General features: G+C 48.5%; 1 protein-coding gene and 2 pseudogenes across 1 annotated transcript; all 3 read right to left on the bottom strand.

The window, feature by feature from the left end:
* Positions 1–11,656: 11,656 nt before the first annotated feature.
* On the bottom strand, positions 11,657–12,543 carry LOC147974449 (uncharacterized; annotated as a pseudogene).
* Positions 12,544–12,940: 397 nt separating this feature from the next.
* Positions 12,941–14,263, bottom strand: LOC147974448 (uncharacterized; annotated as a pseudogene).
* Positions 14,264–15,476: 1,213 nt separating this feature from the next.
* Positions 15,477–17,184, bottom strand: LOC147974447 (uncharacterized). The gene is made up of 2 exons (XM_087519474.1): positions 16,415–17,184; positions 15,477–16,098 (listed from the first exon to the last, which is right to left on the bottom strand). Exons 1-2 carry the CDS (start codon positions 17,182–17,184, stop codon positions 15,477–15,479), a joined length of 1,392 nt encoding a protein of 463 aa, XP_087375600.1.
* Positions 17,185–19,770: the final 2,586 nt, after the last annotated feature.

The raw sequence follows: 19,770 nt of genomic DNA, 5'->3' as shown, positions 1-19,770 counted from the left end.
GTGCGCTATGTGGCCATCTCCACATACTACCACGACTATCTTGGTGTGAAGATGACCAAGGAAGAAGCGCGGAGGATGGGCATTACCTTGGACAGGCCCGAGTTCTTGGCGGTAAGTATAAAAGATTTTTCATTATGCTTTCATTACCTTGTGGTACATTATGCTTTATGCTTTATGCTTCCATAACACCAATTTGGACACACCTACATGCCATTATGCTTTTATTATGTAGGTGTGTCCAAATTGGTGTTATGGAAAAGACGAGTCCTGGGCGGCATTGGTGGATCTTTGGTGTGATGAGGCTGGAGCCTGGGCGGCTATGAGAACCCAAACTAAGGCTAACCGAGGGACGGAGGGAGTACATGCTCAGGGAAACCGAAACCACTATCTCCACAAGGCAGTTAATGTATGACTAACCCCATTAAACATTCTTCTTCTTCTTTTTACCATCACTTTCTTATGTATGACTAACCTCTGTTTGGTGGTGCAGGAGGAGAAACTGAAGCGGCCGCTCTCACACATGCAGGCGTGGGAGATCGCCCATACGCGGAAGGACCCCAAGCCTGGCGAGCCCAAGTACTACGGCAAGAAGACTGCAGGGAGGAAGAAGGCCTACTCCGAAGCGTATCTAGAGTTACATCCTGACACATCTGCCCCCATTGCGGTGCCTCTGGACGACATGGCGGTGGTGAGGATGGGGCCCAAGGAGCACGGTCGGGACGCGGTTCTCGATGCTGTGATCACTCCTAGTATCTCCTACACACAGCTTCGTCGGATCGACCCGAGCCTGAGCCAGCACACGAGCCAGCCAGTGACTAGTACATAGTCCCTCTTTCAGGAGCAACAATCTGTAAGTATTTTCCCTCTTATCTTCATTTCTCACTTCATTTTCCGCATTTAGTAGTTTTATGAGTTCCATCATGTCATACCGTAGGCCTACATGGAGTACACACGCCAGGAGACCATGGCGTGGCATCAGAGGCTTTATGAACACCAAGTGCAGAGGGATAGCCAGATGCAGCAGGCTTTTCAGGATATGGCGGCCGGCAGGTGTCCTCAGTTCCCTACAGCACAATGCCCTCCAGCACAACCAGCGCTGATGAGCTTTGAGGAGTTTGTGGCACAGAACGCTGGCCCCTCGCCGATTAGTTCATCCCCAATCTATTCACCCAAAGCATGTCATGCCTTTCAACACAGTCATAGATCCCGTGCATATGTCTTTTCAACATGCAGGGAACAGGTGGATCTACCGTTGGCGGTGGTCTTCGCAGCACTCCGGAGACACGGAGCCCGACCACTCCGATCCACGGAGGCGGAGGAGGAGGCGGTCTTGGCGGTAGTGCTGCCGCTAGCAGTGACGACCTGGGCTTCGGCGGTCTTGGCGGTGACGACCTCCGTGGTGCTCGACGTCCTGGCGCTTAAGCCTTTGGGTCACATTGTGGTGGTCTTGGTGGTGATGATACTTATATGCTTGTGATGTTTCTTATTGTTGTTTGTGAGATTCTTATGCTTGGTGGTGATGATACTTATATGTTTATGCTTTGCGATGCTTCTTATGATGTGTGATGATGAATTTGTTGTGTGATGCTGCTGGGTCAGTTGTTATGTGATGCATATATTTGTTGTGTGCTGTATATATTCAAATGAATTGAGCTGAAACAAAACAGAAAAAAGAAAAAAAAAACAGACAGAAACTATGCCGACGGCAAGGCCGTCGGCATAGAGCTGCCATGAGCTCCCAGTGGCTGCCATGTGGCAGGTCTATGCCGACGGCCTAGCCGTCGGCATAGTTTCAAACTAAGCCGACGGCTAAGCCGTCGGCATAGGCCTGCTCTAGGAGCTCCCAGTGGCTGCCACGTGGCAGGTCTATGCCGACGGGCTGGCCGTCGGCATAGTTTCAACCTAAGCCGACAGCTAGGCCGTCGGCATAGACCCGCCCCAGGGGTGACGCCTGCTCGCCATGTGGCACGTCTATGCCGACGGCCTAGCCGTCGGCTTAGGTTGAAACTATGCCGACGGCTAGACCGTCGGCATAGACCTGCCACGTGGCGAGCAAGCGTTGGTCAGCACTTGACGGCGGCCGCCGTTAGGCGATAACGTTGCCGACGGCCGGGGCCGTCGGCATAGATGTATGGACACCGTCGGGATAGGGCATATGCCGGCGGCCTTTCTATGCCGACGGCATTCCTGGCTACACCGACGGATATGTTGCCGACGGCCCTATGCCGACGGGGGCCGTCGGCATAGGCCTGTCCCGACGGCCATTCAGGGCTATGCCGACGGCCCTGGCCGTCGGCATAGGGTGCGATTCCGGTAGCCAGCCAGTCGCCGTCGAAACCGCCGCTCACCATGCGTGATTAGAATATGAACGGAAGAGACCTAGGAGTGGGCTAAAAGAAAAGGAAAATTACATCGGTGCGAAAAGAAAAATTACCTCGCTGGCTTTGCCGTGGAGCAACAATGTGGCATGCTGGTGCGATCGGTATAATCTCACACAAAATCTTACTTGAAAACAACATCTCTGGTAAAATCTCCACATCATTGACCTCATCGGGTTTCAAGTATATCTTTCTCTCCTGGCATATACTCTGTATTAAATTAAGATGAATGAGCATCAACCACTCTAGTCTCAAGTAAAAGAATGAAACATTACTTCTGAAAGAACTACAAAAGAATGGTGTGCAGGAGCTTACTTCAAAACAACATCTCTGGTATAATCTCCACTGAAATAGCCATCTATTGAGTTTCCTTGATGACCCCTAGCAAGAATCAGTGCAAGATTGTTGGCCACTAAAAAATTAGGTACCCAACATTCAAGTAGAGACCGAAAAGTATCAAAACACCTAGCAGAAGTCATGCAACCTTCAACCAAGATAAAGGAACATCCTTTCACTAAGACCGCATTTAATGGACTAAAATTATTGATAATAGCTAGGTCTTACCATAAGCGATCTGCTGTCAAATATTTTGCACTCTTATGTTGTCAATTATCAAGATAAAATGTCTCTAGACAGTCATTTCTACAAAACCCACCAAGTGACATTACAAAGAGCACCGCAAGTGATGCTCCAACGGGTAGCCAATGGATAAACCTACACCTGCCAGGGCACCTTGGGTGCTAGCTAGTCTTGCTTCAGAAAAGGTAATGGTTTCAAGAATCGAGTGAATGGATCGTCCAAGGCTGAGAGCATTTTCTTTGTTGCGGCATCTGGAAAAAATGTGGGATAAGAAAATTCAATCAGACAGCGTAAGAACTGTAAAAGCACAACATCTCTCAGTTCTGCACAGATCAGTGCTTTATATATCTAAGTGGTTCGTTACGTTTCTGACAAAATTTCAGATTCAACCAAAGCAAGTACAAGACATATAACTGCATTTGATCCAATTATCAAATTCAGTCGTATTTTCTAAAATATGAAGACTTGCAAAAGTGTGAGCCGTTGAGGCAGCCGATAAATTATATGATTCGTTATATGATAAATTAAGTGAATTTTTGTATGAATCACCGTGATTCTACCTACCATTCTATTAGTAATATGATTTCCTTTATCCGTTGAACTCACACCTCATGTAGACATTAGGGTCGAGGAACGTGAGAAACGAAATCCCAGAAAAACAGTACAATCATGTGCCTTTTAATCCCTACAACAATTATCCGATTTGCAAGAGAATAATTTCTCCTCAGATCACACAACTCCTGCATAATAACAGAACCATATTTATCAATCTTCAAGTCGATGACCTCAAGCAAATTAGTGGTAGCAGTGTCAATGAGTTTTGATCAAGGAATATATGTCTATATACTTGAAGCAAACAAAACACAAATATATCCAGTTTAAGGAGTTTAGCTATCACCTCATTAATTTGACCTCAACTTCTTTGGTGCTATAGCACATGTTTTCGCCAACAAGTGTTGTGAGGTGAATGTATTGAGATCAAGTAATTTTAGTGCCATGGATAACCATTAATGGCCAACAATCTGGTGCGAAAACAACTCAACAAAATGTTTAGATCATACTTTTATATAGGAATTATTAAGAGGGCTATTACTATGTACTACCTGTGTATTGTGGAAAAAGAATGTTCAGATCATTTTAGCTTTAAGGCTGATGTAATCTGCTCTAATCTGCTATACACTCTGATAGTTTCGAATATAGTTCAGTAGGCATAAGCCCGCCGTAGTTCCCTGTCAAGAAAAAAGTGTGTTGGCAATGGAATCTTATCAAAACTGTAAAGTAAAACACACACCACTGAAGAAATCAATCTTTAAGAAAGAAAAAATAGTACCTTAGTCAATACAGCTATCACTGAAAAGTAGTTCCCAAGTATAAGTGATGGCCAGGCCTCATTTATTTACAACGGGCCATCATATTGACAAGTAGCGGAAAATATAAATCAAGTCGCTACCGACTCTGTATGGAGAAAATATCAGATATAGCCTGCTCTTATGGATTTGGAGTATCCCATATTAAGTGTAAGCGCCATTTGCTGAAGGACTATTTGCAGAACAGAAGATTTCAATACTATGGGGATATTATATTGCATAGCTGACCATCTAATTATTCGGAAATCTATAATTCTAGAAGCACAATAAATTCAAGAATATTAACACCGTGCCGAATGCTGAAAACTTTTGTTGACCAATGACCACCAACATGTTTTCAGAAAATTGTGCCACAAGCAGTATATGCAAATACAATGGTAGTTTTTCGACCTGCTATGTGTATGGCACACAAGTTCATACCATTTTACTAAGCTGACAATGTTCACATAGTTCAGGCATCAAGACCGAATGGTAAAGTAACTGAAACAAAGACAAACTGAAAGGCTTCACAAAGTTCTGTTGTCAGTTTTGAACAGGAAATGATAGACAAAGAAGCTTGGAGCCTTTTGAGCCGACTAAAATTACTTAAATACTTTACCATAAGGTCCATAAGAACTTGAAATCAGGTAAATGTGGATTTGTTTTTTTTAGATGGCAGATGTGAAATTTAGTGGGAAAGAGAGGACTTAATGATAAACCAAATCATGTACATGTGAGGCCAGGCACAACACTTTCTGTAACATATCCCCATTATCTAGATTATCATACTACAAGCATTTCACAAATTGTTAAACAACCATACAAAGAAACAGAGATATGCCCCGCACACGGTACACTCCCTTTGAGAAAACTATAAAAAGGTCTTTCCGTCCTATATGTTGACTCGCTTAAACTAATCAGCATTAGATGAGAATTAGATGGACTGCAGATAATCAAGCTAATTGCTTTGGAATTCAACTATGCGACGTGTGGTTGGATCACACATACTGTACCTTGTGGATATGTCAAGCGAATCATCAACTGAACATACAACAAACAGAACAGCACAAATCATCTACCCACCAAAGTGACAGACATTGATCACCGAGATTGAAAAATCATCAGAGATACACACTAAAAGGGACAACAAAAACAAGCACCAATTGGCATACATATTTGACGCACCTCTGCCTTTGAACTGCATGTATGTGGCGCACACGACGCCCACCAGAAGTTTGGCGAAGTTCCTATAGACAGAGGGGAAGCAAAGAGTAAGCCCAATTTGAGAGATTTCAAGAGGAAATTCATCGTTTATTACTTTTTCTGATGGAGCGAGACTCAAAAGAACAAAACCTTGCACTCACTGTATCACGAGGTCGTGCTTAGATGTTGTTGGAGCTGAATCGCTCAGCCGCTTCTTCTTCCTCTCTTCTACCTCACGTAGAACTCTCGAGGAATAGAAGAACTCTGGTTTTGGTGGCCGCTGTATCACACAGCCTGCCGTTTTCTCTCTATATTTCTCTTAACCAGACAAACTGAATTACAATGCTTTAAGTAGCTAGCTCACACGCGCTACCAGGCCACAACGTGCCCGACTCTTGTGCACACGACCTGCTCCACTAACCAACTAATCCATCACCTATTCTTATGGCACTAACACACGCATGCATAACAACTTCCTAGATAACTTGTGCAGCCCGTTGGCTTCAGATCCTTGCATGCAGCAGCTTCTCACTGTACCTTGGAGTCTCACCATGCATGCTCTTCAAACTGAACCATCAGGTGTACGCCTCGCACGTACCCCTGCACAGACACACTACTATATGCAAATACAAAAGTAAACATGCAGATACACAGGACATCAAGATTATATCTAACATTCAACCTCCTAATCTTGATGTCCATTCTTCATGCAGAAACTTCAAAGAAGAGCCTGTCCGTCGCTGCCGTAGCCGGCCAGCAGCGCCTTCTCCTCATTCTCCTTCTTCTTCCCCGGACACTCTCAGGCAAAGTGACCAAGTTGACGACAATTGTAACACTGTACCTCGCTTTTGTCTTTGCGCCCTCCACCGCGTCCACGGCCACGACCCCGTCCTGGCGACGAGTCGTGTCCCCTCACCATCAGAAGTTGCTCCTCTTCACGCCCCGTCTCCCGTCCCTTGACAAGCTCCTCATGCGCCTTGAGTGAACCAATGGCCTCCTCCATGGCCATCTTGTTGGTGTCGCCGAACAATGCAATTGAAGACTCAACGTGGATGAACTTGTTGGAGATGGCTTGGAGCATCTTCTTCATGACGTACTTCTCCTCCATCGCATCACCAAGCTCACGGATGCGCCCCACGAGCGTCGTGAACCTCACCGCAAAGTCATCCACGGACTCCGCATCACCCATCTTGAGGCCGTCAAACTCCGAGCGCAAGGACTGAATCCTCGCCTCTCAGACGCGCTCGACGCCCACGTGCATGGAGCGTAGTGCCGCCCACACATCGGCGGCGGTCTCCTTGTAACGCCCCGAGACCGCTGCGCCAGGTGTCTTCCAGTTATTCGCCGTCGTTGCAATGTCATTTGCTTGTGTGTTGTATCTTGTCATGTCATCATGTGCATTGCATCATCATGTTTTCAAAACTTGCATTCGTCTCGGTCTCCTCGTTTCGTCCGTTGTCCGTTCTGAGCCCAGACACACTTGCACGCGCCCGCGGCATGTCCGGTTTATTATTTTATAAGTGGCCGGAAAATGTTCTCGGAATGGGATGAGAGTTGACGTATGGTCTTATTATAGTGTAGATAGACCGCCTGTCAAGTTTCATCGCATTCGGAGTTCGTTTGATAACCCAACCGTTAAACTATAGCGGCAGTATAGCCGGCCAATCGTCGGACGTTTTCGGTCTCCGGAAACAGTCGCCGGGCCTTTCGCTCTTCTCTTTTCTCAGTCTGAGGCCTTCTTCACAGTCCACTACCACCGTCAGGCCCAACCTAATCTCTCTCGTCAGCCCGCGGTCCTCCTCGCGCGCGCCCGGAAGTTGTCCCGAACCCGACCCGGGGAGTCGTCACCGTTGGGTCCGGAACATCCCCAAACATCTACAAAATATCATCGTTTTATTTATTGGACTCTTTAGCATATTTATTCTCGTCCGTCGAATTTTGATCCGATGATCCAGATCCCTCTCTTTTCACCTACATGCTATATATAGCCCCTAACCCTAAAATCTCGGACGGCTGTCCCATCCATACCCTCACTCGCCGCCGCCGCTCATTCCAAATCCTCCTCGATTTCCTCAGCCACCCAACCAGCCTCCACCTTCCCGATCCAATCCACCCGAGCCAACCCGCAGTACCACCTACCTCGCTCGATCTGTGCACTTGCCCAACCGGCGTTGCAGCTCTCCACCTGCTCGATCCAAGGAAAGGAGATCCTCTCCCGAAGCCCTTGTCTCTTCTCTCGCCCGTCCCTAATCTCTCTCTCATGCCCCGTTGCCTCTCCCTCTCTGTACCAGGAACATCCATGGTGGCTGCAGCTCCCTCGCCGCCGTTTGCACTAGGTCCAACCGGGAGACGGACGGATCCATCCTCCCACGTCCACCCCGCGTCTCGTTCGTCCCAGAGCACTCCTGCTACGCCAAGTCCACAAGCTCCGTCGCTGCAGGGAATGAGGAGCACTCCGCCCCGATTGCATGGACCCCGGCCGGATCGACGCAGTCCACCGCCGCACAGTCCTGTAGCCCCGCCAAGTCCCTGGAGCCGCCGCGCCTGCTGGTTCCTGCAGCGCCCGAGCTGCTCTTCCCCGCTGCTGCGTATCCACCTCCCTCCGCGCCAAGTCCGCCGCCGTCCTGCTTCACTAGCTCGGGCACGAGCGCCCCATCTTCCTCCTCGTCGCATGGATCCAGGAGGAGCCCCCGCCGCCAGCGGCCTCCTTTGTTGAATCGCGACCCCGGCGCTCTGCTGACCCTGTCGTCTCGCCAAGGCCAGCTTCTGACGCCCGTTCCTATGCATCAAGTGAGGCAGTTCCATCCAGATCAATCCTACACGGTCAATGCAGCGCGGTGCAGCGCCAAGCCCCAACCACAGGCCCAGCGCGCCTAAGCCGGCCTGCCCGCTAGGCCGCCGCTAGCTTCCCTCGCTGACTGGGCTTGGCCCTCTGGGGAGAAGCCCAGTCCGCCCGAGTTGCAGCCCTTTTGCTGTTTTTTTTGGATCTGTGAATTTAGTTTTTTTCAGAGAGACATGTTTTACAGAAAACCCCCTGTTGTTTAGGCATTTAATAACTCACAAACGGTGCCTCATATTAAAACAAATTATATATGTAAAATGCTTAGAATCTTGTGTAGATTAATAATTTTCAACTTTCATCTATGTTTAAAATGTTTAAACTGTTGTTTATTTAAATTTTCTTAAATAACTTGTTAAAATGATTTATTTCATAACTAAATAACCGTAACTCAGAATTTAATAAACTTTATATGTAAATGGGGTAGAAAAATGCCTAGTTTAACATGATGGCTTTACTTGGCATGTTTAATAACTCTAAAATATGGTTTAGGGCAGAACAGTACCAAACCGTAAAATATGCACATGAGGTTTTTTGGGAATTGTTGTTTGTTATTTCCGGCCTCATTTAAACTTCCCTAGATAGATAGTTTCTTTATGCTTCATCTCTTGCCATGCTAACAACATTTAATCTTGTTGGGTACATAAACGAGAGAGAACTAAATAAGTCATGTGGTGTTTTCTTCAATATGCAACTCCGTTGCATATTGTGCTCCACTTAATTTGTAGGATTGTTTGTGCATTTTTGCCATGCCATGCTTCATTAAACCGGACATGCATCATACTTGATTGTGCATCATGGCATGATTATGTGGTGGTTGTTTACTATGTTGTGTGTTTCTTTCCAGTGTTGCTTCTTCGGGTTGGTTCCGGTAACGTCGCGTTTGTGAGGATTCGTTCGACTACGTCCGTTTGTCTTCTTCATGGACTCGTTCTTCTTCCTTGCGGGATTTCAGGCAAGATGATCATACCCTCGAAATCACTTCTATCTTTGCTTGCTAGATGCTCGCTCTTTTGCTATGCCTATGCTACGATACCTACCACTTGCTTATCATGTCTCCCATATTGTTGAACCAAGCCTCTAACCCACCTTGTCCTAGCAAACCATTGTTTGGCTATGTTACCGCTTTGCTCAGCCCCTCTTATAGCGTTGTTAGTTGCAGGTGAAGATTGAAGTTTGTTCCTTGTTGGAACATGGAGATCGTTCCTTGTTGGAACATTGTTTACTTGTTGGGATATCACAATATCTTTTATTTAATTAATGCATCTATATACTTGGTAAAGGGTGGAAGACTCGGCCTTATGCCTGGTGTTTTGTTCCACTCTTGCCGCCCTAGTTTCCATCATATCGGTGTTATGTTCCCGGATTTTGCGTTCCTTACGCGGTTGGGCTATAATGGGAACCCCTTGACAGTTCGCCTTGAATAAAACTCTTCCAGCAATGCCCAACATTGGTTTTACCATTTTCCACCTAGCCTTTTTTCCCTTGGTTTCCGCGGACTCAAGGGTCATCTTATTTAAACCCCCCCCGGGCCAGTGCTCCTCTGAGTGTTGGTCCACCTCGTCATCCGCCGGTGGCCACCAGGGGCAACTCTGGGCTGGCCTACCGGAAGTTTGGACAATCTGAGTGTGCCCTAAGAACGAGATATGTGCAGCTCCTATCGGGATTTGTCGGCACATTCGGGCGGTGTTGCTGGATTTGTTTTAACTTGTCGAAGTTGTCTTGTAGAACCGGGATACCGAGTCTGATCAGAACGTCTCGGGAGAAGGTATATCCTTCGTTGATCGTGAGAGCTTGTCATGGGCTAAGTTGGGACACCCCTGCAGGGATTTGAACTTTCGAAAGCCGTGCCCGCGGTTATGGGCAGATGGGAATTTGTTAATGTCCGGTTGTAGAAAACCTGGAGTTGACCTTAATTAAAATACATCAACCGCGTGTGTAACCGTGATGGTCTCTTTCCGGCGGAGTCCGGGAAGTGAACACGGTGTTGGAGTTATGCTTGACGTAGGTTGTTCTAGGATCACTTCTTGATCATAGTTTCTCGACCGTGCTTTGCCTTCTCTTCTCGCTCTCTTTTGCGTATATATTAGCCACCAAATATGCTAGTCGCTTGCTGCAGCTCCACCTCATACCCTTACTTTACCCATAAGCTTAAATAGTCTTGATCGCGAGGGTGTGAGATTGCTGAGTCCCCGTGGCTCACAGATTACTTCCAAAACCAGTTTGCAGGTGCCGATGAGTCCGTGCAGATGATGCAACCAAGCTCAGGAGGAGCTCGATGAAGATCTTGTCCTTTGTGTTGTTTCGTTCTAGTTGATCAGTAGTGGAGCCCGGTCGGGACGATCGGGGATCTGTGTAGCATTTGGGGTAGTCTTCTTTTTATTTTGGCTCCGTAGTCGGGCCCTGATTGTATCTGGTTGATGTAATGTTTTATTCATGTATTGTGTGAAGTAGCGATTGTAAGCCAACTATGTATCTTTTCCCCTTTACTTATTTACATGGGTTGTGTGAAGATTACCTCACTTGCGACATTGCTTTCAATGCGGTTATGCCTCTAAGTCGTGCTTCGACACGTGGGAGATATAGCCGCATCGAGGGTGTTACACTCCTTCTCCGCAACTCGCAGCAGCGTTGTGTCATCGATCGACTAGGAGATGATCGTCATGGCCATCTCCTCCTTGCCCTTGTCGACCTCCATGGACGACGCCTCGCGATCAACGGCAGCCCATGCGCCATTGGCCCGCAGGAGGTACTTCATCCTCATCGCCCACGCCGCATAGTTCGTCCTCGTGAGCAGCGGGAACGGGAGTTTCCCCGCCGCCGCCGTCGTCGCCGTCGCGGCAGCCGCCATCGCCGCCGAGTCGCTCGGCACCAATGCTCCACCCGTGGAAGAGTCACGCGGCATCGTCTTCGTCATCACCTAGCGCTGATACCAAATGTTGGAGCTGAATCGCTCAGCCCCTTTTTCTTCCTTTCTTCTACCTCACGTAGAACTCTCAAGGAATAGAAGAACTCTGGTTTTGGTGGCCGCTGTATCACACAGCCTGCCATTTTCTCTCTATATTTCTCTTAACAGACAAACTGAATTACAATGCTTTAAGTAGCTAGCTCACACGCGCTGCCAGGCCACAACGTGCCCGACTCTTGTGCACACGACCTGCTCCACTAACCAACTAATCCATCACCTATTCTTATGGCACTAACACACGCATGCATAACAACTTCCTAGATAACTTGTGCAGCCCGTTGGCTTCAGATCCTTGCATGCAGCAGCTTCTCACTGTACCTTGGAGTCTCACCATGCATGCTCTTCAAACTGAACCATCAGGTGTACGCCTCGCACGTACCCCTGCACAAACACACTACTACATGCAAATACAAAAGTAAACATGCAGATACACAGGACATCAAGATTATATCTAACATTCAACCTCCTAATCTTGATGTCCATTCTTCATGCAGAAACTTCAAAGAAGAGCCCGTCGGTGCCGTAGCCGGCCAGCAGCGCCTTCTCCTCATTCTCCTTCTTCTTCTCCGGACACTCCCAGGCAAAGTGGCCAAGTTGACGACAATTGTAACACTGTACCTCGCTTTTGTCTTTGCGCCCTCCACCGCGTCCACAGCCATGACCCCATCCTCGCGACGCGTCGTGTCCCCTCGCCATCAGAAGTTGCTCCTCTTCACGCCCCGTCTCCCGTCCCTTGACAAGCTCCTCATGCGCCTTGAGTGAACCAATGGCCTCCTCCATGGCCATCTTGTTGGTGTCGCCGAACAATGCAATTGAAGACGCAACGTGGATGAACTTGTTGGAGAAAGCTCGGAGCAGCTTCTTCATGACGTACTTCTCCTCCATCGCATCACCAAGCTCACGGATGCGCCCCACGAGCGTCGTGAACCTCACCACGAAGTCATCCACGGACTCCGCATCACCCATCTTGAGGTCGTCAAACTCCGAGCACAAGGACTGAATCCTCGCCTCTCGGACGCGCTCGACGCCCACGTGCATGGAGCGTAGCGCCACCCACACATCGGCGGCGGTCTCCCTCTCCGCAACTCACAGCAGCGTTGTGTCGTCGATCGACTAGGAGATGATCGTCATGGCCATCTCCTCCTTGCCCTTGTCGACCTCTGTGGACGACGCCTCGCGATCAACGGCAGCCCATGTGCCGTTGGCCCGCAGGAGGTACATCATCCTCATCGCCCACGCCGCGTAGTTTGTCCTCGTGAGCAGCGGGAACGGGAGTTTCCCCGCCGCCGCCGTCGTCGCCGTCGCGGCAGCCGCCATCGCCGCCGAGTCGCTCGGCACCAATGCTCCACCCGCAGAAGAGTCACGCGGCATCGTCTTCGTCATCACCTAGCGCTGATACCAAATGTTGGAGCTGAATCGCTCAGCCCCTTTTTCTTCCTTTCTTCTACCTCACGTAGAACTCTCAAGGAATAGAAGAACTCTGGTTTTGGTGGCCGCTGTATCACACAGCCTGCCGTTTTCTCTCTATATTTCTCTTAACCAAACAAACTGAATTACAATGCTTTAAGTAGCTAGCTCACACGCGCTGCCAGGCCACAACGTGCCCGACTCTTGTGCACACGACCTGCTCCACTAACCAACTAATCCATCACCTATTCTTATGGCACTAACACACGCATGCATAACAACTTCCTAGATAACTTGTGCAGCCTGTTGGCTTCAGATCCTTGCATGCAGCAGCTTCTCACTGCACCTTGGAGTCTCACCATGCATGCTCTTCAAACTGAACCATCAGGTGTACTCCTCGCACGTACCCCTGCACAGACACACTACTACATGCAAATACAAAAGTAAACATGCAGATACACAGGACATCAAGATTATATCTAACATTCAACCTCCTAATCTTGATGTCCATTCTTCATGCAGAAACTTCAAAGAAGAGCCCGTCGCTGCCGTAGCCGGCCAGCAGCGCCTTCTCCTCATTCTCCTTCTTCTTCTCCGGACACTCCCAGGCAAAGTGGCCAAGTTGACGACAATTGTAACACTGTACCTCGCTTTTGTCTTTGCGCCCTCCACCGCGTCCACAGCCATGACCCCGTCCTCGCGACGAGTCGTGTCCCCTCGCCATCAGAAGTTGCTCCTCTTCACGCCCCGTCTCCCGTCCCTTGACAAGCTCCTCATGCGCCTTGAGTGAACCAATGGCCTCCTCCATGGCCATCTTGTTGGTGTCGCCGAACAATGCAATTGAAGACGCAACGTGGATGAACTTGTTGGAGAAAGCTCGGAGCAGCTTCTTCATGATGTACTTCTCCTCCATCGCATCACCAAGCTCACGGATGCGCCCCACGAGCGTCGTGAACCTCACCGCGAAGTCATCCACGGACTCCGCATCACCCATCTTGAGGCCGTCAAACTCCGAGCACAAGGACTGAATCCTCGCCTCTCGGACGCGCTCGACGCCCACGTGCATGGAGCGTAGCGCCGCCCACACATCGGCGGCGGTCTCCTTCTCCGCAACTCGCAGCAGCGTTGTGTCGTCGATCGACTGGGAGATGATCGTCATGTCCATCTCCTCCTTGCCCTTGTCGACCTCCGTGGACGACGCCTCGCGATCAACGGCAGCCCATGTGCCGTTGGCCCGCAGGAGGTACTTCATCCTCATCGCCCACGCCGCGTAGTTCGTCCTCGTGAGCAGCGGGAACGGGAGTTTCCACGCCGCCGCCGTCGTCGCCGTCGCGGCAGCCGCCATCGCCGCCGAGTCGCTCGGCACCAATGCTCCACCCGCGGAAGAGTCACGCGGCATCGTCTTCGTCATCACCTAGCGCTGATACCAAATGTTGGAGCTGAATCGCTCAGCCCCTTTTTCTTCCTTTCTTCTACCTCACGTAGAACTCTCAAGGAATAGAAGAACTCTGGTTTTGGTGGCCGCTGTATCACACAGCCTGCCGTTTTCTCTCTATATTTCTCTTAACCAGACAAACTGAATTACAATGCTTTAAGTAGCTAGCTCACACGCGCTGCCAGGCCACAACGTGCCCGACTCTTGTGCACACGACCTGCTCCACTAACCAACTAATCCATCACCTATTCTTATGGCACTAACACATGCATGCATAACAACTTCCTAGATAACTTGTGCAGCCCGTTGGCTTCAGATCCTTGCATGCAGCAGCTTCTCATTGCACCTTGGAGTCTCACCATGCATGCTCTTCAAACTGAACCATCAGGTGTACGCCTCGCACGTACCCCTGCACAGACACACTACTACACGCAAATACAAAAGTAAACATGCAGATACACAGGACATCAAGATTATATCTAACAGATGCCATCCGCGGCGACCAACACATCCACCTCCGAAGCGCCGCGCCTGGAGCGCGCCCATGTAGGCGGCCGCATCATAGCCCGCGTCCCCGCTGGCATCGAGCGCGAGGGAGACGGCGAGCTCGCCCCCGCCCTCCTCCGCCAGAGAGAGCTCGCCGGCAGCGGAGGCGAGGAGCTGCTGGTCCTAGGCGGACTTGCCGGAGAGCAGGAGGAACGTGGTGGCGGCTGGGGCTCCGCCGCTGCTGCTATGCTCGGTTGCGGGAGCGGGAGCGGCGACCCGGCGCGCACATCGGTGGGGAGGCTGGCCAGCGCCGGCGGCGGCTCCAATCGGTCCTCGGCGGCGGCGGATCGTCTCGGATCTCGGCGGCAGATCGTATTGGAGTAGAGATGGGATCGAGAGGAGTCGGCAATGAAGGATGGGATCGATGGAGCGTTTTTTCTGCCGGGTGTGGGTTTTTTTTTTTGCCTGCATGGGGTGGGGTGGGGGAGATGACGAAAAAAAACCAGCGAAAAAAACCCGGACGAAAATGGTGGGACGAAAATAAACCCAAAACGGAGACTATCAACTGAGACATTAGGAGTAGAGATCATTGTTCCTTTGGACACAACAAGTACAAGCATGGCACACATCCATCACTTATGGTTTGCATATGCATGGTAAATTCATTTATAGCATTCTAATGCACTTTTCATACAAAAGAAAAGAACACATACAGAGGAAATAAAAACAGGATGGGAGCCGGTTGTTAAAATCGTCTTCTATTAGAATTCATATCCCTGAACATAATTTATACAAGTCAAATAAAAATGCACCCTGAATATTATCCTCACAATTATTATTTTTCAGATAACTCTCCTATCCAACATGGTGTGTATGGAAATGACTTTCCGATCCAATGCGCGGGTAACTTGCCCAAGTACTGTACTTTAGAGCTACTAAAATCATAAGCAACTGCTGTGTCTCGTGACATCCACAAGAAGACAATCTCTTTATATGGATGAAATCCAAGGAAATAGACCTCTCTAAAATGCATGTGGTCACAATTAACCTTAAGATCTCGAGTCTCAAGGATAAAACCCTTGCTGTAGTCCCATTCAGCACTATCTTCCATTAGTCCTTCCTTAACATCTTCATCAAGACAAATACCTCTCAGAAAGATCCAAGGTCTTAGGTTTTGATCCTTGTGCTTTTTTTTGTTGGGAAATCCATCCTTATACTCGACCAAAGAAATTTTTGCCATCACTGGCGCAAATTTGATATCATTCTTCAACTCCCACTCCATTCTACCACAAGATTCATCTAGAAACCAAACCTGAAACTGGTGCTGAACATTATGATAAATCAAAGCACAGTACACCCCCTTGTTTGATTTTCCAAGATAAAGATGTGTAGAACCATCCATTTTGCCGCCCGATGGCGATTTAATCACTTGATACGCACCATCCGATAAGGTTATGCTGCAAATTAAGTTGAGACGCCAATGGGTGAATATAAAATATTTGCATGTTGATAAGAACATGTATTAACACAACGAGTGTTTGAACTTGAATTATGTATTTTGGCTAGGTCAAACTTAAGCAAGTTTGATTTAGGACAAACCGGCAACAACTGCAATTATATATTTTTTGGAATGAAGGTATTACAATTTACTGTATTAAGCAATGAGTTTCATCAAACCCTAAATGAGTCCAAATCTACAATAAAGAAAAAAGAGAGGCCGCACCCAGTTAATTAAATTGAGAGAGGCCCCGGTGAGTAAATGCATATACATACCGCATGATGGAGTCATTTTCACAGTGCACATAAAGCGCTCCTTTCCAGTAGACGGTGTAACAGCGTTGGAACTCTGTATATTGCTGCATGTCGGCGATGGTGCCTGCAGCCTCTCCTCTGCGGAGGAACGACCTCTCCTCCCATCTCCATGTCCTTGAAGAGAAAACTCGTATCGCACATGACGAGGGCGGCCACTCCGATTCCTCCGTAAATATCGTCGCCGTGGGATCAAGATTGCAGGGGACGCTAGGAATCAGAAACACCTCATAGTCCGGGGACACGATGGGGTCAAAGGCAAGGCAGACGTCGTCGTAGAAGCCCTCCATCCCACTCTCGGTGCACCGCGGCGGGGGCGGAGGCAGGCGCACCCATTGCCGTGTGGCCGGGTTGAGCACCAGGTGGTCGTGGCCCGAGAACAGGAGAAGCCCGTTGCAGTGATTCCTAATGCGTAAATCATCCTCCTCCACGTAGTCAAGGTTTGCGTCGATTCTAGGGCTCGTCAGCGGGTTTGCGAAGAGCTTTGGGGGGTCCGCGCAGAGGACATCTATCTCCATGAAGAAGATCCCGTAGAGCGAGAGCGGGAGGAGGTCCGTCCGCAGCAGGCGGCGGCCGTCGATGACGTCGCGCCAGCCTTTGCAGACGCAGCGGGACGCGGCGAGGCTGCGTGGCTCGAGACGGCCGAGGACGCACGCGAGGATGTCGTCGGGCAGCAGCTGCGCGTGCGCCGCCACACCGGCCATGGATTGATCGCGATGATCGCCGGCTTCCATGTGAATCGAGTGATGATCGATCGGCGCAGCTCTTGCTCGGGGACTCTATACAAGACGTATCGATGGAGGCGCTAGCTCTTGCAAAAAGGTTGAGTATTATAAGAGGAGACGGGCTAGGGCTAGCTCTTCCGATCCGGGGAGACGTCGGTCGTATACGTCGATACAGCTAGCGCGGCCACGTACGCGCTTGCACGTCGAATCAACGGCTGGCATGCATGCCGTCGGGCGTACGCGTTCGTGCGTTAGCTTTATATATATACGGTTTCCTTTTTGAACTACACAAGAGATGTAGATCCCATAATAGATATGTTTGTCCGTTCAAAAAGGAGATACCTTATTATACTTATCGGAATTATATATATGATTGACACAATCGTATCCGAAAAGACTTTCAATTTATTCATCGCCTGTCACTGTCAGGGCTGTTGGAATATTTATAATCCTGTCGTTTATTTTCAGCAAATAAACCGGTCCATGCCAACAACCACCATTGTTGCTCCCACTTAGAGCGATCACGGTCTAGTAACGAGAGAAGTACTCTTCGGTAATGCCTCCAAGGAAGGAGAAGACGCACACCAGTACTCTCATCGCCGATAACGACCCCCATTGAATCCAAAGCTTTTGCCTAGAGGGAGCCTCATACCTCTACACCTCCGCAACCCAATGAGGGAGCCTAACTGCTACAAAACCACAAGATCGAACCGTGGCCCCGCTCATATTCATTAAGGGCAAACCATACAATCGTAGCAGAAGGACAACACAAGCGAACCACACCATGGAGTAATTCTTGAACTAACACCGACACCACCCCCCACCATCGCGAGCTTTGCCCGACGGAGGCACTGGTGATGTTGATGCGAAGGATGAGGAGGAGGGGCTGGGTCGCCACCCATGTCGCCCCAGGGAGGGAGTGTCTTGGGGGCTGGGGCCTTTGGTCGCGACTTAGAGATTAGCATGTAAGCAAATATCCTGTCGATACAAACAAATACATCAGTTGGTCCTTTCATAACTCATTGTTCCTTTGGACACAACAGTACAAACATAGCACATCCATCACTTATAGTTTGCATATGCATGGTAAATTCATTTATAGCATTCTAATGCACCTTTCATACAAAAGAAAATAACACATATAGAGGAAATAAAAATAGGACGGGAGCCGGTTGTTAAAATCGTATTCTATGAGAATTCATATCCCTGAACATAATTTAGAAAAACTGGTGCCTGTCCAGATTGTGTCTGGTTGTCTCAGGCTCTGGGTTTTTCGGCACCATGCAAGCAAGAATGTACACTTGCCAAAACAATTAGTATGCGACTGTTTTGTAGTCCAGAGGGGACGCGGCTCCTCTGACATACAGCGCACACACTGACGTGTGGACCCGGACCCACGCGTCAGTGGCCAAACGTCAGGGGATCCGGCTCCGTCCAGAGGGGCAGTCGTTGTACAGTTCATGTGCATGCTTGTGATGCTCCAATGTGAAAGATGTGATGTTCTTGCATGGTAGCATCTAAAGAAATGTGTTCTGAGGTCTTTGGTTCAGTTACAAAACAACATCACAACAGTTATTTCTAAAGTTGTTTCCCTCGTACTTAATATTACAGAGTTATAACTGTTGGGCTTTCCAACTGTCCGAAGAATAATTTCCACAAAAAAACTGCTTTTTTTTTTGCCAAAGATAGCAATGAGCCACCACACAACAGTTACATAAGCTGATACAAGAGCAAATCTTTCAATTTTCTCAACTGCTATGCACGGCTTAAAACAGAAGCTCGGTCAAACAAATGTATAGATGAAGATGACACATGCCATCCCATACAACCTACAGCAGAGTAAGACTGCACTTGAAAAGAGGACGAAAAGTAGGCGTTCAAAGCCAGAAGAAGCAATCTTACAATATTTTGCCAATTACTTCTGGTGGATATCCAGTTATTTCATAGAGCTAGACCTAGTCTTAGCTTTTCCATGTTTCCAGTACATCACCAGCATAGATAAACTGTACACTTATAACATAAAGCATTGGAATTGTTGCTTTAATCAGATTACATAATGGACTTGAATGGATTGACATCTACTATATCAAGTTTACACGATATGACTTCAAGTAATTATTCCAACGTTTCATAAGTGAAACCGACACATCTACTTGTCTGGGACGTTTTGGATGCTCTTTGCCCTGTAAAGAATAACAAGACCACGTTAGCAATTGTACACAGAGTCTTTTTTTCCGAGGTTACAGACCCTCAACAACAACAACAACAACAACAACAACAACAACAACAACAACAACAACAACAACAACAACAACAACAACAACAACAACAACAACAACAACAACAACAAAACCTAACGTCTTGGCTGCAGTCACACTTCTTGGTCTTCTTGCGTCGGACCTCACCTGATAACAATTGTATATAACCCATCTCCATGCAGGCTCCCAGCCAGAGCTACAGTCAAGCGAGAGCCGACAGACACCAACCACATCCACATTCAGATTCGCAGAGAAGCAAGCAACAAGCATGGCCAAGATCATGTTCGTCCTTCTGCTCCTCTGTCCCCTCCTCGCCCAATCCCATGCCACCACCACT

Source organism: Triticum urartu, chromosome 4A (assembly GCF_056163025.1).
Source record: "Triticum urartu cultivar PI428250 chromosome 4A, HENAU_Tu73, whole genome shotgun sequence".
In the NCBI taxonomy this organism is placed as follows: Eukaryota; Viridiplantae; Streptophyta; class Magnoliopsida; order Poales; family Poaceae; genus Triticum; species Triticum urartu.
The sequence above is the reverse complement of the archived record's forward strand: the minus strand, read 5'-3'. Positions and strand labels throughout refer to the sequence as shown.

What these genes read in the sequence shown, in the direction of transcription:
- LOC147974447 (XM_087519474.1), bottom strand. Translation starts at nt 17,184, where the DNA reads ATGGAAGCCGGCGATCATCGCGATCAATCCATGGCCGGTGTGGCGGCG. An exon ending in GAAAATGACTCCATCATGCG is followed by an intron (nt 16,099 to 16,414) that starts GTATGTATATGC and finishes CTTAATTTGCAG; the next exon opens with CATAACCTTATCGGATGGTG.